This window comes from Geotrypetes seraphini, chromosome 14 (assembly GCF_902459505.1).
Source record: "Geotrypetes seraphini chromosome 14, aGeoSer1.1, whole genome shotgun sequence".
NCBI classification, from domain to species: Eukaryota; Metazoa; Chordata; class Amphibia; order Gymnophiona; family Dermophiidae; genus Geotrypetes; species Geotrypetes seraphini.
The window spans coordinates 46152360-46179205 of NC_047097.1; the positions used below are offsets into that span (position 1 = coordinate 46152360).

General features: G+C 43.3%; 1 protein-coding gene across 3 annotated transcripts in view; it reads right to left on the bottom strand.

Annotated features, from left to right (window-relative positions):
• Positions 1–26846, bottom strand: part of MINDY2 (MINDY lysine 48 deubiquitinase 2) — a 257977-nt gene that overhangs the window by 169945 nt on the left and 61186 nt on the right. For 2 of the 3 annotated variants that reach the window (XM_033920683.1, XM_033920682.1), the window contains 2 exons: positions 11917–12075; positions 1567–1669 (listed from right to left, as the gene is read on the bottom strand). In XM_033920683.1, the coding sequence (XP_033776574.1) occupies positions 1567–1669; positions 11917–12075 (262 nt within the window). The remainder of the gene's footprint in view (positions 1–1566; positions 1670–11916; positions 12076–26846) is intronic. The other variant, XM_033920684.1, reaches the window with a different exon arrangement.

Genomic DNA, 26846 nt, shown 5'->3' on the forward strand with positions numbered 1-26846 from the left:
CTCTCCAGAAAATATATCTAAACAGATTTTCATTTGAGCAACTTTTAGACCACAGAAAAATCTCAAAGTTGTTAATGGGATTCTGAACCTTAAATCTATCAAGTATTGCACTGGCTCTATAAAAATTAATCTGGTAGTTTGGCTCTTTAAAACTGATCAAGTATCTTTGCACAACTATTTTTAGATATGTCATTTCATTTGTACATCTTTATGTGATACTTTGCAAATTTTTCTGTCTGCTGTAGAAAGGAGTAGCCAAAGCTATCAATATATTCCTGTTTCATTAAAAGAGAAAGCAGATTTAGGGAAATGAGTTACTAGTTTGCTTTAATGCCATTTGTGTACCTCTATGCTGCTTCAGATGAAAGGCAAATTTAATAAACTTATACTTTACTTTCTCTTTAAACTTAGGGCTCCTTTTACGAAGCCACGTTAGCGGTTTAACACAAGTAACATCGCGTGCTAAACTGCCGGCCGCACTAGCCGCTACCGCCTCCTCTTGAGCAGGCAGTAGTTTTTTGGCTAGCGCGGGGGTTAGCGTGTGATAAAAAGTTTTGTGCGATAAAGCCACTAACGCGGTTTCGTAAAAGGAGCCCATAGTCTTTTCACACCCTTCTGTACCCAATTTGCCCAAGCTGAAACAGTTCGGTACAGATTAAAAGATCTCTGGTGCTTCAAAAACAAATGGATAAGTCCTATGTTGGTAGAATAAAAAAAAATTGTGATTAAAGACAGCCAGGCAGAAGCAAGGACAACAGGAGATATCAAGGAAATCTTTATTGTGGTATGACCCATCTCGGCTAGGTTTCAGCAAAGATGCCTGCATGGAGGACTCGCAACTTCTTAAGACATGATTTTTAAAAACAGACTTCATAGCACTGCATTTATATTCCACCCTCAAGACATAATGGCAGACAGCCTCTGGAATACTTTACTAAGTTAAGCACAGCCAGCATCACAAAAGAAGCACTTTTACTTTGTATTGAAAGTGGAATATAAACACAGTACTATCAAGTCTGTGTTTAGAAGAACTCAAACCATTCACCCTAAGATACACCCTGGTATCTGTATATTACATGTGAAGAGCCTGAATAAAACTTCCGCTGAACCTATATGACTATCAAGTCTATGTTTAAATCATATCTTAGGAAGTTGTGGGTCCTCTGATGCACGCATTTTTGCTAAAACCTAGTAATGCTGGCTCATCCACAGTACGTACTTCCTAGGTGATATTTTCTGTTTGTCCTTACTTCCTCCTGGCCACCTTTGCTCATCTGGCGCTGTGTATATCCTATGAAAGTCTCTTCCTGTTTGTTCTCTTTAGAACAACAAGTGTGATAACCCTAAAACAAATCAGTGCTTTGAAGAAAAATATGACTTCTAGAACTCTATTGCTACATTTTCTGTTTTGGAGCCTTTCTGATATATTTTCCTTTAAATGAGCACTCTATCAATAGGCTTTAACTAAGCTAATTCCAAATAGAAAGCCTAAAAGCAAATCAAACAAATCTGACTAATATTGACTTTAGAGCAAGGAAAACTAAAATCATGAAAGCACTCACCCACCTTCACTAACTAGCTCACTGTTGTCCGACTGTTTACAAGAGATAATTTTTTCCACCAGCTGGTTATAGCTGCAGTTACCAACTGCTGTAACAATATCAGCAACCTGGGAAGAAGGAATGCAAGATATCTGTTAAAAGTACAGTAAATTCATAACTTGCTCGTAGAAGAAAACAAATGGGCAGCTTAAACTCCACTGTAGCTAGAATTTTATTCAATATGTTCCAACAATTTACTCAGGAAAACAGTGAAGTTTTTTCTTTAACTTTATTTTATTTTAAGACTGACACCAGCAGCGTGAGGCCAGAATGTTTCCCTCCCTGAAACCTGTTAATGAGGCACAGTGGCAGTATGGTTCTTCTCCCCAACCTCATGCCACCACCACCACCGCCCTTTACCACAGAAAAGAAAGAGGAAAGGGATAAAGAGGAGGATGTGGGAAAGAGAAAAGGAATGAATTTATAGAAGCAAGGATGAAGCAAGGTGAAGGCAAAGGAGAAGAAACAAAAGGAAGAGAGCTATGAAGAACATCATGAGCAACATTAGTATAGTCATCAGATTTAGGGTTACCATATTTGGGAAGAAAAAAAAAAAAAAAGAGGACACATGACCATGTCCCCAGCCCTAACCATACACAGCCTTAGCCACAACCTGCCCTGCCTCACCCACACCTATCCTCTCCCCCCACAATGCCCTGCCTCACACCAGTTTTTGTTAAATCATGAGGTAGAAGAGGGTTGTATATCAAATTAATCTGCAACACAATAAGATGAGTTGCTTTGTATTATTTCAATGTAACAAGAATTTCATTCACTGTTAAAGAAATATTGTTCCATTACATAGAAACATGACAGCAGATAAAGGCCAATGGCCCATCTAGTCTGCCCATCCACAGCAACTATTATCTTTTTCTCTCTCTGAGAGATCCCACGTGCCTATTCCAGGCCCTCTTAAATTCTGACACAGTTTCTGTTTCCACCACCTCTTCCGGGAGACTGTTCCACGTATCTACCACCCTTTCCGTAAAAAAGTATTTCCTCAGATTACTCCAGAGCCTATCACCTCTTAACTTCATCCTATGCCCTCTCATTGCAGAGTTTCCTTTCAAATGAAAGAGACTCGACTCATGCACATTTATATTACGTAGAAATTTAAATGTCTCTATCATACCTCCCCCCTCTTCCGCCTTTCCTCCAAAGTATACCGATTGAGATCTTTAAGTCTGACCCCATACGTCTTATCACAAAGACCACACACCATTTTTGTAACCTTCCTCTGGACCGACTCCATCCTTTTTATATCTTTTTGAAGGTGCGGCCTCCAGAATTGTACACAATATTCTAAATGAGGTCTCACCAGAGTCTTATACAGAGGCATCAATACCTCCTTTTTCCTTCTAGCTTTCGCCGTCACCTTTTCAACCTGTTTGGCCACTTTAAGATCATCACATGCAATCACACCCAAGTCCCACTCTTCCGTCATGCACATAAGTTCTTCACCCCCTAAACCAGTGGTCTCAAACTCAAACCCTTTGCAATGCCATATTTTGGATTTGTAGGTACTTGGAGGGCTGCAGAAAAAAGTTAATGTCTTATTAAAGAAATTACAATTTTTCATGAGGTAATACTCTTTATAAGAGACATATGATCAAGAAACTTTTATTTTACTTTTGTGATTATGATATACATACTGAGGGCCTCAAAATAGTACCTGGTGGGTCGTATGTGGCCCCCGGGCAGTGAGTTTGAGACCACTGCCCTAAACTGTACCATTCCCTCTGGTTTTTGCAGCCTAAATGCATGACCTTGCATTTCTTAGCATTAAATTTTAGCTGCTAAATTTCAGACCATTCTTTAAGCTTCGCCAGGTCTTTCTTCGTGTTATTCACACCATCCGGCATGTCTACTCTATTGCAGATTTTGGTATCATCCGCAAAGAGCCAAATCTTACCCTACAACCCTTCAGCAATATTGTTTATAAAAATGTCAAAAAGAACAGGCCCAAGAACAGAACCTTGAGGCACACCACTGGTAACATCCCTTTCCTCAGAGCGATCTCCATTGATCACTACCCTCTGTCGCCTTCCACTCAACCAGTTCCTGACCCAACCCGTCACTTTGGGATCCATCCCAAGGGCACTCAGATTATTTATTGCTAAAATCTAAATACACCTCATCTAGCGCACATCCCCTATCCAATTCTCTGGTCACCCAGTCAAAGAAATTGATCAGATTTGTCTGACAAGACCTACCTCTAGTGAATCCATGTTGCCTCCAGTCTTGTAATCCACAGGATTCCAGAAACTTGACCATTCTCTGTTTTAAAAGCGTTTCCATTAATTTGCTTACCACAGAAGTCAGACTTAATTCCCTACTAATCAGATACCATTATCTCCTAATCAGATACCATTTTAAAACTATTAACACCATGCTGATAACTTTGAGAAATATGTGTATTAATTGTATTTTGTAACTCGCTGACTATTCAGTGACATTTTCGATATTTGTATTCTGTACTTCGCTGATTGTCCAGCTCTCTTCAGTGTAAACCGCCTAGAAGTCGTAAGATTGTGGCGGTATAGAAAAAATAAAGTTGTTATTATTATTATTATTACTTCTTCCTTACTTCCACTTATAATAATAATAATAGCAGTTTATATACCGCAGGACCGTGAAGTTCTATGCGGTTTACAATGATTAGAAAGATGCTACAAATTGAGTGGAACATACATAGTTAGAGATTAGTGGCTAATAATTTAAGGGATCAGTTGTTATGGGAGAGATTGTACAGATTCGTTTCCTAGGTACTTCAAGAACAGGTATGTTTTTAGGTGTTTCCTAAATTCACCATAGTTATTTGCATTTATAATTAGTTTTTCCAGGTCTTTGCCCCATAAGATAGAAGATGTTGATGGTGTCTTTTAAATTTACATCCTCTAACCGATGGGGAGACGAACTTCAGGTGTGTATTTCTCTTATGCCTGTTGGTTGAGAAGGAGAAGGAGAAGAGGTCAGTTATATATTTAGGGGCTAGACCGGATAGTACCTTAAAGCAGAAACATCCCAGCTTGAACTTCGCACGTGCCTCCATTGGCAACCAGTGTAGGAGTTGGTAGGAAGGGGTTATGTGATCGGACTTCTTCAACCCAAAGATCAACTTGACTGCTGCATTTTGTACCAGTTGCAGTCTCTGGAGAGGGTCCACATCCACCCTTCACCAGTCCTCCGGTACCACTCCTGACTCTAGAGAAGCATTGAAAAGGTCAATCAGCGGAGTTAACAGAACTTCTCTAAGTTCCTTCAGCATCCTAGGATATACACCATGCAGCCCCATTGCTTTATCTACCTTTATTTTAGCTAGCTTCTTACAACCAACTGAAAATCGATCAAGGTCTATTACTCCTCCATCCCTATTCACGTTTGTCTTCTGTGGTCCTGCTCCCAGCACATCAGCCATAAACATAGAACAGAAATATTTGTTAAGAAATTCGACCTTTTCTTTATCAGCTTCTACATATTACTCCCCTTCATCTTTTCAGTCTCATAATGCCACTTTTGCACTTCTTCCTATCACTAATATATCTAAAAAATGTCTTGTCTCCCCGTTTTACCTTGTCAGCTATTTTTTTCTTCCATTTGCATCTTTGCTTTCCTGACTATATGACCAGCTTCTCTTAACTTTTCCAGATATTTTTGCCTGTCTTCCTCTTTCTGTGATCTTTTGTACTTTATGAAAGCTAACTTCTTATTCCTTACCTTCTCAACTACTACTTTTGAGAACCAAAGCAGCCTTCTTTTCCTCTTACTTTTGCTTACTTGCCTCACAAAACGATTTGTCGCCCTTACAATTGCTCCTTTCAGTTTTGCCCACTGCATTTCCACTCCTTCCAGATGTTCCCACCCACACAACAATTCCTTGACGTAAACCCCCATCTGAACAAAGTTAGTTTTTTTAAAGTCTAGAACCTTTGCTTTTGAATGAGCCCTCTCTATATCCATCTTAATATTAAACCGTACCATGCAGTGATCACTGGATGCCAGATGATCACCTGCTGTAACATCAGAAACACTTTCCCTGTTTGTAAGCACTAAGTCCATTATGACCCCCATCCCGTGTAGGTTCCATTACAAACTGCTGGAACAGTTCTCCTTGTAAAGAATCCAGAATCTCCCTACTTCTAGAAGACCCCAATCAACATCCAGCATATTAAAATCACCTATTAGCAAGACTTCTCCTTTTTAGATATATTTTGAATGTATACTATTAAATCTCTATTTACGTCTTCCGTCTGTGAAGGAGGTCTGTATATCACACCAACGTAAATATATTCACACATTTTCCTCTTTCCAAATTGATCCACAGTGCCTCTTCCTTGCCCTGCAGACCCTGCAATTGTGTGGCTTTAATATGATCTTTAACATATAACGCTACTCCACCTCTTTTTCTTCCTACCCTGTCTTTCCTGAACAGATTATAGCCTGGTAAAACTATATCCCAGTTATGGTTTTCCGTGAACCATGTCTACATGATCACCACTATATCCAACCCCTCTTCTTCTATCACAGCTTCTAGATCCAGAATCTTGTTTCCCATACTTCGAGCATTAGTATATATTGCTTTCCAGACATTGCCCCTTTTTCCCATCCGTGTAGAGGTATTCATTGATTTACTAATCTGAGTGCTTATACTCACCTGGGAGCTTTGATCACCCTGCCCCATCACTTCTAGTTTAAAGCCCTCTTCAGTAGATTAGCCAGCCTGGGCAAAGACACTTCTTCCCTTCTTTGATAGATGCACATCATCCCAGCTCAGCAGCCCTTGGAAAATCATCCCATGGTCCAGGAAGCCCAAAAACACTCTCGACGACACCATCCAAGTAGCCACGCATTCATCTCCAGGTTGCGAGCTTCTTTGCCCTGGCCTTAACCCTCAACAGGGAGGATGGACGAAAATACCACCTGCGCACCTGACTGTTTCACTTTCTCTCCCAGAGCCACAAAGTCACTTTTGACACATTCGCAGGGGTACATGGCAGTATCGTTAGTGCCAATATGGAGGAGGAGCATCGGATACAAAAGAAGGAAACAGTTTACCCTTTCAGAAAGTACACACTCTAAACTGACCACAACAGGCCTTATCAATACTGGGATAGACCGAAGGTCCATCAAGCCCAGTATCCTGTTTACAACAGTGACCAACAAGTATCTGGCAAGATCCCAAGGAGTAAAATAGATTGTATGCTGCTTATCCTAGGAACAAGCAGTAGATTTCCCCAAACCATCTTAATAATGACTATGGACTTCTCTTTTAGGAAATTATCCAAGCCTTTTTTAAACCCCGTTAATTATTTTTCTTTTGACTTTATAACTATTCTTTTGCCTTGTGGTTTATTTTGATGTGAAATTAATTGTGAAATAAGGGTGCTTATTTCAAAAATTGTGTTTGAAACTGGGTTTGGGCTAGATTTATTGGACTGAAATCAATTGTGCAGCGAGGGTGCTGATTTTTTTGAAACGTTGCAAAATCGGAAGTTACATCAAGGATGGACTCTGCAGAAGGAAGGCCTCAGTACAGGCCTCTGAAGATTCTTTTCCACTGCGTGGATGAGGCTCCTGAAAATAAAATAGGCTTGAGACTGGAGAGAGCCCTACTAGAGAATGACACGGTGGCAGTTACCCATGGATAGCCACCGATAGCTGCGGATAACCCGCTGAATCGGTGGGGAAAAAGAAAGTGCTCTCCACAGGTATGGGGACAAGACCATCCACCGCCCCGTGGAGCGGTGAATGGCCTTGTCTCTGCAGTTAAGGGAGGGAATGCACATGGTCACCGATCTCATGCAGCCCCTCCCTCCTGATCACCGCCACATCTATCTCTCTCCCTCTCCCTTACTTTCGTGGCGCGTTTTAGTTTAATTTGTTCAAGCAGCCTGAGCCTGAAGTCGCATACGTCTGCAGAAGCTTCTCCTATGACGCAACTTCTGGTTCTATCAGAGGAGAAGCTTTAACAGACACATGCAACTTCAGGTTCAGGCTGCTTGAACAAATTAAATTAAAATGAACCATGAAGGTAAGGGGAAAGAAGGGAGGAAGATAGATCTGGCGGCAATCGGGAGGGAGGGGCTGCATACGATCAGACATATGTGGACATATGTCCCGCCCATACGTCCACATAAGTTCCTTCAGCATCCTCCCCATTTTCCTTCAGCGTCCACATACGTCCACTCTGTGATCCTGAGAATCCTTAAACATCATTCTTCCATCACTAGGGAGAGCCATGCGCCAGATAACCTGCACCATGGAAGACTCTACCGTAGGCTGTTCAAAACATGCTGAAAATCAGGAGCCAGTGGATAAAGCTTAAACATAGCTTTAGAAAGTCGGAAACAGCATTCAGGGGTATCCCATTGTTCTGTAACTAGACCAAGAAGCTGTGAATGGGATGGAAAAAAGGAAGTCAGCACATTAGAACAATCCATGACCGAAACCTGAGATGTGGAAGGTGGAGAATCCAATTTGAGCTCTTTCAAAATATTAGCAATAAAAAGGTGGACAGAACCATGCTTAAGGAGTCTGTGGACCTTGCTTTTCTTTGCATTAAATCTTAGATGCCAAATTTCAGACCATTCTTCAATCTTTGCTAGATCCTTCCTCATTTTATTCACACCATCAGAGGTGTCTACTTTATTGCAGATTTTGGTATCGTCTGCAAATCTTATCTGACATCCCTTCAGCAATATTGCTTACAAAATTGTTAAAAGGAATATCCCAAGAACCAAACCTTGAGGCACACCACTGGTAACATCCCTTTCCTCAGAGCGATCTCTCTATTGACCACTACCCTCTTGTCACCTTCCACTCAACCAGATCCTGATTCAGTCCGTCACTTTGGGACCCATAATGAATGCACTCAGTTTATTTATTAGATACCTGTGTGAAACACTGTCAAAGGCTTTGCTAAAATCTAAAGACACCATATTTAGCGCACTTCCTCTATCAAATTTTCTGGTCACTCAATCAAAGAAATTGATCACATTTGTTTGACTGTAATCCAGTGTTTCTTAACACACAGTACGCATACCCCTAGGGGTATACGAGCCGCTTGTGGGGGGTATGAGGAGTGGGTCTCCCATCTCTTTTCCGCCAAAGAGCCTTCTCGTCCACATGCTCAGGAAGGTCCTGTCAGCTCTACCCACTTTGACATGAAGGCTCTGCGTCAGTTAAGCTAGCCTTGTATAGACTCCCTGATAGGAAGCGGAAGGGTGGCAGAAGACGGAGGGCTCTTCATCGCTGAAGTTAGCTTCTGGGTCAGCCAGTCCTGGGCAACACCAAGCTGTCTGTCAGGGAGTCCGAAGTCTATACAAAGCCTGGCGCTAGCTTAACTGATACAGAGCCTCTGTTCGTGAGGACCTGTTGGTACCGCCTCTCTAATGCAAATGTGTCAAAGTGGGTGAAGCCAACAGGGCCTTCCCAAGCGCGTGGATATGAAGGCTTTTCATTGAAGTGTGCGCCAGTGCTGAGCCTTTGTGGAATCCAGATTCCGGGTCAGGCAGTAGTAGGGCGGCAGAAGGAGAAAGATTAGAGGAGGAGAAATGCTTTACTTGCAGGGGGGGGGGAGAAGAGAGATGGAGCGATGTTGGACTGAGGGATGTGAGGAAATGGAGAGAGTTGGTAAGGCTAGTTGGCTGGATGGATGGGTGTGGAGAAATGTTGGACATGGATGGAGGAGAAGGAGAGAAGGGATATGCTTCTTATGGGATGGAGAAGAAAGAGAAGGAAATGCACCTGGATGAAGAGAGGGAAGATATGCACATGGATGAAGAGTAAAAGAAGACAGGAAGAAGGTGCACATGGATAAAGTGGAATGGAAGGAAATAGAGAGAGGAGATGCACATGGCTGGAAGGGAAAAGGAAGAGGGGGAAAAGATGCATGTAGATGGAGGAAGGGAGGGGGGGAACAGAAAGGGAGAATTGTTGGGCACGAGTGTGTGAGAGGGAAAGAAATGGTGCACATTGGGAAAGGAAGAAAGAGAAAAATTGTTGAGGACTGAGGTAGAGTTGCATAGGGAAGAGAAGGATGAGAGGGAGAAATGTTGGATATTGTTGCAGGGAGAGAACAATGGGAAAGACTGGAAGGGATGCACGGGGGAGGAATGTTGGACAAAGTGGTGGAGGGAATGGAGGGAGAGATGCGGCATGTGCTGGAGAGGGGTGATAGAAGGAGAAATGTTGGGCATGCGGCTGGTGGGCAATGGTGAAAGATGCTGCACATGATCCGGGGGATGAGAGAGGATGAAATGTTGGATGTGGCATTAGAAGGGGTGGTAGAGATGTACCATGGATCAATCTCTCTCTTTCCCCCCCTCCCTTTGCAGCAAGGGAGGGAATGAGACAAAGACAGTGACAGTGGACAGTGAGAAAGAGAGAGAGGGAGACATTTTGCCAATGGGGGTGAAGGAGAGAGGAAGAAAAGTTGGACTCGTGGAGGGACAGAGAGAGATGCTGGTTGGGGAAGTGAATGAGGTCCAGAAGAGAGGAAGCGTGCAGGAGGCAGAAAGAAAGAAATGTTGGATGTCAGAAGGAAGTGCAACCAGAGACTAATAAAATCACAAGACAACAAAGGTAGGGAAAATGATTTTACTGTCAATTTAGTGATCGAAATCCATCAGTTTTGAGAATTTATATCTGCTGTCTATATTTGTCTATTTTATTTTGTAGCTGTTCCTGAGTTGACATTGCATATTTTAAAGTCATCTGCCTGTTTGAAAAAAATGCATATAAATGATAATTAACATTTTCTCTGCGTACGGTGTGCTTTGTGGTTTTTAATTTTGTGGTTATCATTATGTATTGTTAATAAGATTATGTTATCTGTATATGAAAAATGAATAGAAGAAATTGCATTACAATTAGTACTATTATGGGGTGGGGTCAGGGGCGAAGCTTGGGCGGGGATACTCGGTTGATATTTGTTAGACTTAGGGGGTACTTGGCTTGAAGAAGTTGAGAAACACTGCTGTAATCCACTGGATTCCAGAAACGTCACTATTCTCTGTTTTAAATTACTCTCTATAAGGAGTTTAAATGCAAGATGAAGAATTCATAATTTAAAAGGACTCAATTTACATATCATGATAGCAAAACACCAATTTCCCCAACACTAGGCAAGAATACAAACTGACAAGTCATTCTTCAGTATTTTAACCCTCTCTGTATAGGCAATAGACACTGAAAGATAAAGTGGAAACAGGGATATACAAGTAAACTTGTTTTGAGAATGTTCCTTTCACCAAAATATCAGTCACAAAATATCAGTCAACTACTAATGCACATTTAAGTATCAACCAGAATATATAACTTTAGTTTAGATTACTGTAATATACTGGATATGAAGTCATGGAGTTGTTCATGAATGTGGAGTAAAAAAGTTTAAAAATACAAATCTAGAATATTTAATTTATACTGTTAAATTCCTGACTGCAGAACAAACGAAAAGAGGCACTGTAGAGGTCAAATCTAACCTGTGGTCACAAATCCTTTATTAACAGTTTGAACCAAAGATTAATAAAAAGTCTTTTATAAAGATTGCTAAAACAGGCAAACTTCCACAAAAGCAAAGTCCCGACTAGGATCTAAGTTTTGGCAACTCAGTCGCCTTCTTCAACTTGCAAAGTACTACGAACGGTGCACATAAACGTGTCGGTGTTTCTACTTCCAAAAGAAGCGGAAGTAGAGACATCGACGCGTTTACGCGCACCGTTCGTAGTACGTTGCAAGTTCATTATTGTGCCCTGAAGAAGGCAACAGAGTCGCAGAAACTTGGATCCTAGTCGGGACTTTGCATATCATAACCTCTAAATACTTCCTTCCCCAAACCAATAAAATCATCTCAACCGCTTTAACGAAGCGACCCTATCCTTAATGTCTTATCCCCCCTCCTCCCTTTCTTTTAAATTTCATATTAATAATTACTTATTGACCCTTCCTTCCCCTTATTACCCTAAAATTCATGTAAGTTCTTGTTTATCGTCTTTTAATGTTCACTCCTCCTTCATATATATATAATTATTATTTTACCTTTTATTTCATTCTTTTTTTTAGCATTGTAAACCGGCCAGATACATGTTGATGGTCGGAATATTAAACACAATAAAACTTGAAACTTTTGTGGAACTTTGCCTGTTTTAGCAATCTTTGGAAAAGACTTGTTATTAATCTTTGGTTCAAACTGTTAATAAAGGATTTATGACCTCTCCAGTGCCTCTTTTCATTTGTTCTGCTTTGCTTTGAAGCTTGGTACCTTCTTTCCTTTTCCCATAATTCCTGATTGCACCATGCAGACATATTTCCTTACCTGAGGGTCCACCAACCATCCATGGTACAATGGTATATCGAGGAGGTCAAATACTATGCATTCAGGGGTATATTCAAATACTTGAACCCCTGTGAACTTCACATTCACATCCAAGCCTGTCTGTAGTTTATGCAGGATGGCCATTGCATCGCTCATATTCTGACAAGAAAAAGCAAGGTTTGGACTAAGCAAATAGCAATACTAGGGAATGAAAATTCTTTCCAAGAGATTTATCAATTTACATTTGGCACAAACATATTTTAACAGAGACCTATAATAATCCAGTCAGACTATCATAGTTTGTATTTTCAAATGATTACAGAAGATCCTGAAACTATTTAACAAATTTGTCTTCATACAATACAAAAATGAACCTAAATAAGCCTGTTTAATCAACAGCTGTATATCATCAATAAAAAAATGATATACCATTGTAATTGATCCAAAGTAAATGTCTAAGAATTATCATACTTAGGTTATATTGGAAAACAAAAAACAATAAACCCGTTCATTGTACTCAAAATCCTAAAGTGAAAAAAAGAGATAGCACAGTTACTTACCATAACAGGTGTTATCCAGAGACAGCAGGCAGGTATTCTCACATATGGGTGACATCATTGATGGAGCCCCGATGTGGAAGCCTCGCAAGCAGACTTGCTTGTAGAAACTAGAAGTTTCGAGTCAGCCGCATCGCGCATGCGCGAGTGCCTTCCCACCCAGCACAGGGCGCGTCTCCTCAGTTCAGATAGCTAGCAGAGAAGCCAACCAGGGGAGGTAGGTGGGTTGTGAGAATAGCTGCCTGCTGTCCCTGGATAACACCTGTTACGGTAAGTAACTGTGCTTTATCCCAGGACATACAAAGAACTCCTTAATGATGTTTGCACACTGGGGATATCTCAGAACACTACTCCGATAGTTTCCTGTCAGTGTAGCAGCACTCCTCACTGAATTCCCCTGTGTGTGTAAAAGCTCTTAGCCGCTCTTTATTATACCTCAACCATTAACTTATATTGACACTAATTTAGTTTAATTTAAATTTTTAATTGTCAAAATAGTCACGGGACAAACGTAATGGTGGAACATAAAAGTTGCAGCACTAACTCCGTCCTGAAGAAGAACCGAAACACGTAGATGGGAAGCAGTGCAACTATGTAGCTGAACAAAAGCTGCACTCAAGCTAAGTTCCTTTATGAATATTAAGGGTTGAAAAGTTAAAAAGAAATGTTTTAAAAATATGATAAGAAGAATGGAAGATACAATGAATAATAAAAATCAAGTAAACCGATAAACAGAAAAATAAGTTTAAATTAAATTAACCAATGTCAATATAAGTTAATGGTTGATTAGCGTTCTGAGATATCCCCGGTGTGCAAACATCATTAAGGAGTTCTTTGTATTTCTGATTGTTTATGGCAAGAGAGACTTTTTGAACCTTAATTAATTGCTTGCCATTTAGCCTATTTAATAGTTAAATAACATTATCCCAGGACAAGCAGGCAGCCTATTCTCACATATGGGTGACCTCCAAGCTAACCAGAATGGGATGGTGGGAGAGTTGGCAGTTTAGGAGAATAAATTTTGTAATACTGTCTGGCCAAAATGGCCATTCCGTCTGGAGAAAACATGCAGACAATAGTGAGAAGTGAAAGTATGAACCGAGGACCAAGTAGCAGCCTTGCAAATTTCCTCAATAGGTGTAGATCTGAGGAAAGCTACTGAAACTGCCATTGCTCTGACCTTATGGGCTATGACTCTACTCTGTAAAGGTAATCCAGCCTGGGCATAGCAGAAGGAGATACAAGCAGCCATTCAGTTGGAGATGGTACGCTTAGAGATAGGATTTCCCAACTTATTTGGATCGAAGGAGACAAAAAGTTGAGGAGCAGTTCTGTGTGGTTTGGTGCGTTCCAAATAGAAGGCCAAAGCACGTTTACAGTCCAGAGTATGAAGAGCTGATTCTCCAGGATGAGAATGAGGCTTTGGAAAGAACACTGGAAGAACAATGGATTGGTTGAGATGAAATTCCAAAACCACTTTAGGTAGGAATTTAGGATGAGTACGTAGAACTACCTTGTCATGATGGAACACAGTGAAAGGTGTTTCAGCAACTAAAGCTTGCAGCTCACTGACTCTTCGAGCAGAAGTGAGGGCAATGAGAAACACCACGTTCCAAGTGAGATACTTCAGATGAGCCGTAGACATTGGTTCAAATGGAGGCTTCATCAATTGAGCAAGAACAACTTTGAGGTCCCAAACCACAGGAGGCGGTTTGAGAGGAGGTTTGACATTGAAAAGTCGTTTCATGAATCTGGAAACCACCAGATGAGCAGAAAGGGATTTTCCTTCAATAGGCTGATGGAAAGGAGCAATTGCACTAAGATGGATTCGGATCGATGTAGACTTGAGGCCAGAGGTGGATAAGTGCAAAAGGTAGTCTAAAACAGAAGACAAGGAGGAATGTTGATGCTCCTTATCGTGAGAAAAACACCACGTAGAAAATCTAGTACATTTTTGGTGATAGCATTATCTAGTGGTAGGCTTCCTAGAAGCCTCTAAAATGTCTCTTACAGATTGAGAAAACTGAAGAGGAGTTATGTTGAGAGGTACCAAGATGTCAGGTGTAGAGACTGCAGGTTGGGATGAAGCAGAGATTCCTGACTCTGTGTAAGCAGAGATGGAAAAACTGGTAGAAGGTATGGCTCCCTGCTGCTGAGTTGAAGTAGAAGGGAGTACCAAGGTTGTCTCGGCCACTGAGGAGCAATCAGAATCATGGTGGCATGGTTGTTCTTTAACTTGACAAGAGTCTTGAGAATGAGAGGGAATGGAAGGAATGCATACAGGAAGAGATTCGTCCATTCCAGAAGAAAAGCATCTGCCTCGAGGCAATGAGGAGAATAGATCCTGGAGCAGAACTGAGGCAGTTTGTGGTTGTGGGGAGCTGCAAAGAGATCTATCTGAGGCGTTCCTCACTGTGAAAAAAATGTGATGAAGAGGCGAGGAATGGAGTGCTCATTCTTGAGGTTGCAGAAGATGACTCAAGTTGTCCGCCAAGCAATTTTTTGCCCCTTTGATGTAGTAAGCTTTGAGGAAGATGTTGTGGCGGATTGCCCAGTCCCAAACCTTCAGAGCTTCTTGACAAGGGGAGGAACATCCCGTCCCTCCCTGTTTATTGACATAATACATGGCGACTTGGTTGTCTGTCCGAATGAGGACTACCTGATCTTGAAGAAGATGTTGAAAAGCTTTGAGAGCCTTGAAAATCACTCTGAGTTCCAACAGATTGATGTGACACTGATGATCCGTACTGGTCCAGTGGCCTTGAGTATGGAGACCATCAAGATGAGCACCCCAAGCATAGGTTGAGGAATCTGTTGCGAGGACCTTCCGATGAGGGGGCGTTCGAAACAGCAAGCTTCTGGAGAGATTGGAAGAGAGCATCCACCAGCGGAGAGATTGTCTCAATGAAGGAGTGACTGCAATTTGTCGAGAAAGCGGGTCGCAAACCTGCGTCCACTGAGATGCCAGGGTCCACGGAGGAATTTTGAGGTGAAGTCTGGCAAAAGGAGTCGCGTGTACTGTGGAGGCCATGTGACCCAGGAGTACCATCATATGTCTCGCTGATATGGAGGAGCGGAGAGACACTGTATGACAGAGTTGAAGGAGGGCTTCCAGATGTTGTTGCGGAAGGAATGCTCTGAGTTAGATAGTATCCACAACAGCTCTGATGAATTGTAGATTCTGAGAGGGTTGAAGTTGGGATTTGGGAAAGTTGATTTTGAATCCCAAACTCTGTAGGAACCATGTAGTCCGTTGGGTCGCTATAATAACCCCTTGAGATGTTGAATCTTTGATGAGCCAGTTGTCCAGGTAGGGAAATACCTGAAGACCATGGTTTCTGAGAGCTGCGGCTACCACTACCAGGCACTTGGTGAACACTCTGGGAGATGAAGCCAGGCCAAAGGGCAGCACTCTATATTGATAATGCAGATTCCCCACCCAAAATCTGAGATATTGGCAGGAGGCCGGATGAATGGGAATATGAGTATAAGCCTCCTTGAGATCCAGAGACCATAACCAGTCGTTCTGATCTAGGAGAGGATAAAGGGATGCCAGGGATAACATGCAAAATTTTCTTAGACTAAAAATTTGTTGAGAGCCCTGAGATCTAGAATGGGCCGCAGATCGCCCGTCTTCTTCGGAACAAGGAAGTAATGGGAATAAAAACCCCTGTTCTGCTGTTTCAAAGGAACTGGTTCGATGGCATGGAGATGAAGCAGAGCTTGAGCTTCCTGAAGAAGAAGGGCTGTCTGGGATGGACTGGAAGGATACTCTCTTGGATGAAGCTCTGGTGGAACTTGAGAGAAATGAAGAGAGTATCCTTCCCTGATGATGGACAGCACCCAGAGGTCGAATGTGATTGTCTCCCATCGGTGGTAAAAATGATGGAGACGACCTCCAATAGGGGGAAGATAGGACAGAGACAGAACGGTGGAGGTTATGCTCTGTTTTAAACAGTCAAAAAGGCTGCGTAGGTGCAGCAGAAGGTTGAGGTTTCTGTTGCTTCCAATTCTGCTGTTTCTTAAGAGGAGGGCGAGTGTAAGGAGCCGCTCTTGGAGCAAAATGCCTCTGATAAATAGGAGAAGGGCCTGCAGGCTTGGAAGGAGCTGGCTTTGGCTTAGGTCTGACAATAGAATTTTTCATGCTCAGACAATTTCTTGGTGGCTGCCTCAATAGATTCATCACAGAGGTCATTGCCTGCACAAGGAATAATAGCCATGCGGTCCTGAAGATTAGGGTCCAGGTCAATGGTACAAAGCCAAGCAAGGCGGCACACTGCTACAGAACAAGCAGCCGCCCTGGCAGACAACTCAAAGGCCTCATAAGAAGACTGAAGTAGATGTAATCTGAGTTGTGATAGAGAAGCTATAACTTCTTGAAATTTTAAGTGCTTTTGAGTATCTAAATAACTGATAAATTTAGGCAAAAGAGCAATGAGGAACTCAAAATAAGTTCTAAAATTAAAATTGTAATTAAGGACTTTAGAGGGCATCATGGCATTTTGATAGATGCGACGTCCGAATTTGTCCATAGTTTTCCCTTCCCTTCCAGGAGGAACGGTAGCATAAACCTTGGAAGGATGGGACCTCTTCAAGGATGACTCTACAAGAAGGGATTGTTGAGATAATTGTGAATTCTCAAATCCTTTGCAATGGAGAGTTTTATATCTAGAGTCCAATTTGCCTGGAACAGCTGGAATTGCATAAGGAGTCTCCAGGCATCTGGTAAAAGTCTAAGACAAAAGCTTGTGAAAACGAAGCTTAAGTGACTCTGCCAGAGATTGAGGAAGATGCGTGACTTTGAGATACTCCTTAGATCAGGGGTAGGGAACTCTGGTCCTCGAGAGCCGTATTCCAGTCGGGTTTTCAGGATTTCCCCCAATGAATATGCATGAGATCTATTTGCATGCACTGCTTTCAATGCATATTCATTGGGGAAATCCTGAAAACCCGATTGGAATACGGCTCTCGAGGACCGGAGTTCCCTACCCCTGCCTTAGAGTATTTAGAATCAGCATCCAATGGAAGGTCCAAGTCGATAGCCATCTGACGAAGAAAAGAGGAGAAAGATAGCTGATCCGCCAATGCCTTGCCTCGAGAAGGACTCGAGGTCGAGGCAGCCTGGGTCGAAGATGAAGCTTCGGCCGGAAAAAAGGCATCAAAAGAATAGGGAGACTTGGAGGAAGCAATCGAAGCTGCTGAGTCATCGAGGTTTGGAAGTGGAGACCTCGATCGAGGAGTCGGTGGTCTATTAGAACTGGAAGGTGTAGATCGAGGCTTAGTTGAAGAAGGACACTCTTTGGAAGAAGAGCTATGCCTGGAAGTATGCCTCGATGAAGGCCTCGAACGTCGGTGAGAACGGTGCTTGGAAACAGATCTTGAAATTCGAGGAGACTTCGCCCCGGAGATAGAAGCAGTCGATGGCACCAAGGAATGGATGGGGCTGGAAGCTGTGGATTGAAGCTCCAGAGGCTTGATGAAGAAATCTTGATGTACCCCCAAAGACTCTGCTCCTTTTATGGAGTGTGAGGATTCCTGTCAAGGCACTTGCAAAGAATCTGCTCCTTGCTTTACGTGCATAGATGCCAGACCAGACACTTGCAGAGACTCTGCTCCCTGCATAGAGTGTGTAGTCTCAGTCTGAGGTATAGGAAGAGGCTCGACCTCGCGGGAGTCTGCAGAATGCCCAGGCTGGATTAGAGTACCAAGCTTCGGTCCCATATTAGTGAGGAATTGAATGAATTGCTGCTCTAACATGGTCTGGAAAGAAGCCGGCAAGGATGGATCCGTGTCTGAAACCGGACCACGTGCTTTGGCTGGAGGTTCCACACAGGCAGTGGAAATGTGCTTCGACTTGGAAGTCTTAGGCACCACCGCTGGAACTTTTTGACCTGAGGATACAGGGGAAGATACAGCAGACGTCGTCAAGAAAAGAGCCGCTGCAAACAAAGAAGGTCTGATGAGGCTCGAGGTCAAAGCAGTGGAGGAAGGAGGAACCTCGGTCGAAGGTGAGACCAAGGTCGGCTTCGGAGTCGAGGAAGTGGTCGAATCCATCCCGAAGAACTTCTCCACTGAAAGCAGAAGACGTTTAAGGGCTCGAGGTTGAAGAATAGCACAGCGCTCGCACGACTTCGGGTGATGGTCTGGCCCAAGGCACTTGAGGCACTTACTGTGTGGGTCCGTAAGAGAAATCGCACGCCGTCACTTGCTACACTTCTTGAAGCCTGTTGTTGGCCGGGACATAGGAGGAAAAACAGCCGCTGCAAGGTCGAAGCCCCTGGGCTGCGGCCGAGCGGCCTGCCCCAGCAGCTGAACGGATGAAATAATTTTTTTTTTAAATGAGAAATAAAAGAAATAAACTAAATACAGCGATTCGTGAAGAAAAATAACACAAACCGCGGTGCGAGAAGGCACGAAGTAAGTTGAACGTAGAGAGTCAAAGAGGGACTTCTCGGCTCCACAGAAAACTGAGGAGACGCGCCCTGTGCTGGGCGGGAAGGCACTCGCGCATGCGCGGTGCGGCTGACTTGAAACTTCTAGTTTCTACAAGCAAGTCTGCTTGCAAGGCTTCCGCATCGGGGCTCCGTCGATGACGTCACCCCATATGTGAGAATAGGCTGCCTGTTTGTCCTGGGATAAGTTATGGCTACTGCCATTATAACAAAAAGAAATATTTTTAATTAGGGTTTTACAACATTTTATGTAGTTATCACCTCTGTAATTTTAAAATTTTATATTAAAAATACTTTAGCAGAAAAACTTAAATCCAAGCCTCATCACACTCAGAGTGATGAAATACCAAAGCAAGTAGCCAGTCATTTTTCATTATAAAATTCGGACAAGCATTCTGATGAACAAAATAAATAATAGCCTACCAGTGGAGTAAGAGAACATGCAATGTCTAACCCCCTCCTTTTACAATGGCAATGGCATCAAAGCCAACTAATTCCCAATGGGCTTTAGTGCGATTATCACAGGCTGCTGTCGTAATCACTTTGTAAAAGAGGGCTTAAGTCTTTCATAGAATTTCTGACATTGTTTGATTGCTTTACAGATTTTTAATGCTAATTCAGGATCGTTTTAAGAGATTTGGGATTCAAGATTAAATCATTTGCAATAATGCCATCTGTATTAGGTCAGACTGCCCCTTTATGATTATTTTGTTTTTTGTTTTGGGGTTTTTGTTTTTATCTTTAGTCCTATGATTTCACCTTGTTTGTTGCAGTACTTATTGTGCACGCTCTTTCGTATGCATCCTGAGTGTGCACATCTCTTTCACAAAGGCCTGGTCCATGTCTTATCATTCTCCCCTTTTACTGATACTCCTTACACAGCTTTGCATCATATACCTTAGGCAGCACATCCCAGTAATCTGGGGACATTGGTCAATGCCTCCGCAACCTATAACCCATAACTACATTGTTTACAAACTATTCCTCTACCTTCTATCCCTGTTTGGAATTACCTCTCCAGTGCTATCACATAGGCCTCTCAACTCCCACTCTCTGTGTAGTAAACATCATCTCATCTAAAACCTTATTTCAAATAACTTAAGATATTCTCTGTCTCACTGAAACCTGGCTGACCAATGTTGACGTAGCTTACATCAACTATGCTACTCCTCCTAATTATCGCAATTATATTGCCAACAGAAATATAGAAACATGGCGACAGATAAAGACCAAATGGCTCATCCAATCTGCCCATCCGCAGCATTCACTATCGCCTCCTCATAAAACCATGAAGGCCTCAGAGGCCTTGCGGTGATATACTTGTCTCACCTCCATCTTTCTACATTCACTCCAGCTTCAAATCCACTGGTTGAATCTCTGCAGTTCAAGTTCACTTCTACAACCTCCACTGACTTTTTACTTGTTTATCATCTCCCTTCTGCTTTGACACAGTATTTTCAAACTCTTCTAGCAGATCACTGTACTAGCGCATCACCCGATTATCAATTTGCATCTGACTAATGTGACCATATGTCCCGTCCCGTTTTTAGATCCCCTGTCTCACTGTCCCCACGCACCACTTTGGGCTGGCCTGGAACTTCCTCTCCAACGTCACAATGGACCTTCCTTTCCTTCAGTTGCAGCGGTGGTGGGCAGGAAGCAACAGCGGGGTCCAGTCCGGTGTGGGGGGGGGGGGGTGTTGTTGAATCGGTGGTAGGCCAGGCTTTGTCGCTGGAGGGAGGGAGGCAGACAGGCAGGCTGGCTTTGGCGCTGTCGGGAGGAAGGAATGTAGGCTGGCTTCGGGGGAGGGGTGGGGGTGGGACAAAGGATGAAAGGCAGTGAGGGGGACATAGGAAGGAGGGAGGGAAGAAGGAAGGAGAGAAAGAGACAGAGAAAGGGGGGATTGTAAGCAGAAGAAAGGCTGGAGAGAGAAAGGCCTGGACCAAAGGAGAAAGACAGTAGGCAGATGCAGGACTGTGCGAGGTGCAGACAGAGTGGGGAGAGACCCTGAGGAACAGCAGAGAGATGCAAGATCATAACAGAGGAGGGAGAGAGAGGGAGACCTGGAACAAAGGTATAAAGAAGAACTGACACTGGATCTGGGGAGGGTAACAGAGGGAAAAAAGAGAGACCTGACCCAAAGGGAATGGGGCTGGATTGAGAAAGAAAGAAAGAAAGATGACCTTAGTAAAAGGACCCATAAATTAGGTATTTGTACCAACTGCCCTTGAATGACAGGCTTGAGCAATGAGAACTTTTGCCTAAAAAAGCATTCAATTAAATTTTGCCACTTGAAGAACATTTAACCCCTCCTACTTTCATAGCAAATATCCATGGTATTCTCAGAATCTGAGAGAAACCAAAGAAACACTGTGGAGAGACGATGTTCCTGATAAGGACTTTATTAGAAAATCAACATAACAATCCACATCAAAACCTTAAGGACCTAGTCCGCTGAGAATGTTGGACCCAACACGGTCCGTGTTTTGACAAGAAAGTCTTCACTCTGAAGTATGGCAGCCTAATTCTTGAGTTCCACCGGGGCTCGAAGTCAGAGCAAGCAAATTTACCTTCCGAGAGAGATTTTGATATCCAACTTGCGCCCTCATCCAGGGGAGTGTATGGCGAATTGAAAGAAGTTAGAAAAGTTTCAATTCCCTGGTTCGGCAAGCATTAAAACTTGATCACTGATAAGTGGAACAGCGGTGGGGTCACCTAAGATAGCGCAGCAAAAATCGGCAGAACCAAGTGCAACTAATACTCCGCCTTCACAGGAGCCTGAGTGGATTTTGATATTCAACTTGCGCCCTCATCCAGGGGAGTGTATGGCGAATTGAAAGAAGTTAGAAAAGTTTCAATTCCCTGGTTCGGCAAGCATTAAAACATGATCACTGATAAGTGGAACAGCGGTGGGGTCACCTAAGATAGCGCAGCAAAAATCAGCAGAACCAAGTGCAACTAATACTCCGCCTTCACAGGAGCCTGAGTGGATTACTTCTGCCGCTTTGGAGCAGTGTTTTAGGGACTTGAAGGAGGAAATGGTGGGAGTGAAGGCAGATGTTAAAGCTGCAATGGCAGAGCTCTGGGCGGAGAAGGGAAAATTGGGAGATCGGGTTGCAAGCTACGAAGACCTTTTGGAGAACATGGCGACTGGCGTGCAACAAACCAAAAGTCAGGCGGAGGCGGCAGTTGCACAATTGGAGGAATTGCAAAAGCAAGTTGAAGACCAGGCAAACAGATCGCGACGTAATAACTTGCGCTTCAAGGGGATTCCTGACACTGAACGATATAAGAACTCTAAACAAGTAGTGCAGGAACTCTGTAGCCAGTTGCTGGGCTCGGAGGAACCTGTAGAGGCCTCCACTATTGGCCTGTATCGGGCTCATAGAAGTCTGGGACCAGCTAGATCAGTGGGCAACCACGACATTATAGCCTGCTTTGGAAATTACCTGCTAAATGAGAAGATTTTGTAGGCGGCACGACACACACCTGGCCTGGGCGATGCTTCAAAAACAGAAAGCATTCTGGGAGGTCACGCAGGTTCTGCGAGTGTACGGCCATCGTTATTGGTGGCTTTTCCCATTTGGAATTTGATTTACAGTCAATAGGGAAGTCACGCAAAGTGAATACTATAGCGGATGCCTGCATGGCGATGAAGGATCTAGGCTGCAAATCCATCCCTACACAGAACACACCCAGCTCTGCAGTCGGAGGTGTTGGGTCAGAGGCACCATGGCAGAAGGTTTCCGGAGCGGCAAAGAAACAGCAACTTTTGGGTTGTGACTTTAATGTTGGCTTTTCAGGCTTACTGTGAGCGGTCTGAGTGTGTGTAGTAAGGGGCTTGTGTTTTGAGTATTAAGAGCCTGATTTTATATGGAATTGATTGGTGTATTTGGGTTGTGTGAGTTGGGGGGGGGGGAGTGATTGAGATGCATGTGGAAGTAGCGGGGGGATTGCCCTGTGTGAGAGCATCTGGACAGGAGCTTCCTTTGGGGCTTTCCAGTACGGTCTAGTGCTCAGTTATTGAGGGCTGAGGGTTCTCCATGATGGTAATGGGAGTGTTTTATGGGATTGGATATATGAGGAGGGCAGGGTTTGTATGGTGGTATAGGGTGAATGGATGCTGGTGATGGGGTGTGATGGATATTACTACAATGGTTATTGGCACTCAGGATGATGCAATGGGAGGGGGGCTACGGAGCATAATAGCCTCTTTGGGATGACATCATTTTCCTGTAATGGATGGTCCAAGTAGAACTGGATCAGATCATCTGTGGGAGGAGGGGTGAATATACATGTAGGGGGATCACAGCAGGTTGGGCAGGAAGGGACTGGAGAGAAGAAAAAGGGGATCATGATTGGGTCATGGAATATTAGCAGTCTAAATTCCCCAGGGAAGAGAAGTATGGTGTTTAGGGAACTAAAGAGATTATGATGAGTTGTTTGCTCATTACAAGAGATGCAATAAGAACCAGAGATGAAACGATGTTAAAGGCGCCAGGTAATATTCTGCCTAGATCCATGGGTGAGGCGGGGAGTAATGGATAGGGACACACCAAGGAGAAAGTACAAACAAAAAAAACAGGGGGTTTAGCCATATTGGTGCGAAAGGGGCTGTGCTTGCAAATTGACCAGGTATTGTGGGATAATTTGGGTACAGGGCACCTTGCAAGGCCGTGTTCTTAATATATATGGTCCAAACTCGGCCCAAGCGGAATTCTATTGGGGCTTGCAAGATGAATTTGTGGGATTTGTGCAGGGGTCTGTGTACCTGGGTGGGGACTTTAATGTGCCCCCGGATCCACAGTTAGATCATTCTAAGGGAGGGAGGGGTACACTTAAGATTCCTAGCAAGGCTTTTAGAACTTTGATGTGCACCTTGGGGTTGGTAGACTGCTGGAAACTGTTGTATGGGACCCAACAAAATTACACTCACTACTCCCAAGCACAGCGGACCTATACCAGAATTGATGGAGTATGGATTCATAGGAATCAATGGGGCACCTTGAAAAGGGCAGAAATAGAACATATTCATATTTCAGATCATGCCCCAGTTTGGGTGAATTGTCAAGGGGTCTTCTCGGAGGGTTGAAATAGGTTTTGGAGGCTCAATGAAACCTTGTTGAGTTCTCAAAAAGTGGTAAATGAGGTGGAGTTGACCATTCGGGATTTTATGGAATTCAATGATACTGAAGAGGTTTCTGATGTGACTTTGTGGGACACATTGAAGGTGGTAGTTCGGGGGGGGGGTCCTTATTAAATTGGGGGGGGGGCGAGATTCATGAAACAGAGAGCATGTCGCTTTCTTGAGTTACGGAAAAGGCTGCTTCAGTTAGAAAAATCTCACAAAATCTAGGCAGATCCACAGGTCTTTGCTGGCTTGCAGAAAGCGAAGGCGGAGTTCTATCAGTATCAGGTGGAACAGTCAGCTTACATTAGGGAACGATTCAAACTGAACATCTATGAATATAGTAATAAACACAGTTCACAAATGGTGAAATATATCCAGGTGAAGCAGGCTAAGGTGGCAATTGTTAAAATTTGGGTTATATAAGGAGGTCTGTTAGTTACAGATCCGGCTATACGCCAGGCTTTTTTACAATATTACCAGCAATTGTAAAGTGCACCTGGGGAAGAGGTCAAGGAGACCGTTGGCAGATTTTTGGATGCTTTGCCTTTACCGGAATTGTCCTCGAGTGATCAAGCTAGGCTCCATGAACTTATCACTTTACTTGGAGTACAGGAAATAATTAAGAATCTTAAAAATGGGAAATTACCTGGCCTGGATGGTTACACGAGTTGATACTATAAACAATTTTCTGAACTGCTGGGTCCCATATTGGTGAGGGTAGCTAATGGGGTTCCGCCGGGTAGTATCCTGCCTAGATCCATGGGTGAGGCGGGAGTAATGGTACTCTTGAAGCCAGGGAGAGATCCTCAAAACTGTGGATCCTATCAACTGATCTCCCTATTGAACCTAGATGCTAAGATACTGGCTAAGGTATTGAAATTACGGTTGGGTAGGGTACTCCTGAATTTAGTATATACCGACCAGTCAGGGTTTATTCAACAGAGACAGGTAAGCGACAACATTAGACGTATATTACATTTATTGTGGGATGCCAAACAAGGGCCAGAAAAGGCAGTGCTCATGGCAATCAATGCCAAGACGGCATTTGATAGGGTCCTGTGGGATTTCCTAAGACAGGTTATGGAGCATATGGGATTGGAGGGACCCTTTTGTAGTTGCCTTCTATGCATTGCCAAGAGCCTGCCTTCGGGTTAATCAGACATATATGAACTTTTTCCAGATAGCGAGAGGAACACATTAGGGGTGTCTCCTTTCACCCCTCCTATTTGCACTTTCCATAGAACCTCAGCTATTTGTATACGCATTCACCCCCTGTTGCAAGGGATTTCTGTAGGGGGAGTGGAACATCATATAGCGTTATTTGCAGATGACATCTTGTTATATGTGGTGGACCCAGAGATCTCTATACCCACTCTTTTGCTAGTTTTTGAGGAGAATATGGTAGGGCATCAGGGTTTAAGATAAACCTGGACAAAACAGAATTACTGGATCTCACCCTTGATGATAGGGAGATTATAAGATTTTGAGCCAGATTTCTTTTTCGGTGGGCTAAGCAGGGGATCAAATATTTGGGAATACAGATACCCAGAGATTTGGATAAGTTATATGAGGTGAATTATCTACCTGTGTTTAAGCAAATTAGAAGGGATCTGCAGCAATAGCACAGTTTATGGCTGTCGTGGTGGGGGAGGATAGCTGTAGTTAAGATGAATGTTTTGCCTAGACTATTGTTCTTGTTTCAGACCCTACCAATCCTAGTGCCTCCAGTGGCTTTGAAGATTTTGAATGCAGAGTTGAAACACTTTATTTGGCAAAAGAAACCTCCCCGTATTTCTCACAAAATGATATGGTCAGCTAGGGAACTGGGGGGTAGAGGGGTACCCAATATGCTTTGGTATTTTAACTCAGCCCAAATATGTTTATTGCTGGATTGGGATATTGGGGAGCTTAAAATTGGAGTTCAATTGGAGCAGGCTATGGGGGGCCTAGGAAACTTAAGTATCAGTTATGGCTATCGGGAAACCACCAAACTAGGGCACAGGCTATTGAGAATCCATTTTTTTTAAAACTTAATGCTGCTCTAGGGTCGGGTGCGAAGTAGGTTTGGGGAGCGGGAAAGTGGCGTCCACTCTTGCACCAATTAGGGCGGAACTGCAATTTGTGGCTGGGAAAGACAACAAGGTATTTCATACCTGGGCGCAGCTCGGAGACTTGCTGGGAGAAGAGAGAGTTTTATCTTTTGCTAGACTTCAACATAAATTTGGGTTGTCTGAGGGGGATTATTTGGCTTACCATCAAGTCTGACATTTTATGAAAGCCCAAGGCTGGGACATCAGGCTTCCGGTTCAGGGGGAAGGTCTTGCAAATTTGTGGTTACTTCTTTGGAAGGTGCTACGACCTATCTCTATACTCTATCAATATTGGAGGGGGCATCAGTTGTGTGAGTTTCTCTTTCAGTCACAGTGGGAGGGGGATTTGGATAGGATTTTTTCTGCCACGGAATGGGAGGTAATTTGTGGGGAGATTTTAAGGCTTCCTCGTGTGCCCTTGTGCAGGAGAATGCTTACAAGGTGATGACCAGATGGTACTATACACCTGATAGACTGCATAGAATGTATCCCCAGGTTCAGCAGTAGGCACATTTCTACATATTTAGTGGGATTGTCCAGTGTTGCAACCATTGTGGGGGAGGTGGCTAGAATGTTAACTAATACCATTGTAAGACCCAAGAGTGCTTCACCTGCCAGTTGTTTGTTGGGTTTATTCAATATATGTGAACATAACTGGCAGACTAAAATCCTCTGTCTAGGCCTAGCGCTGCAAAATATT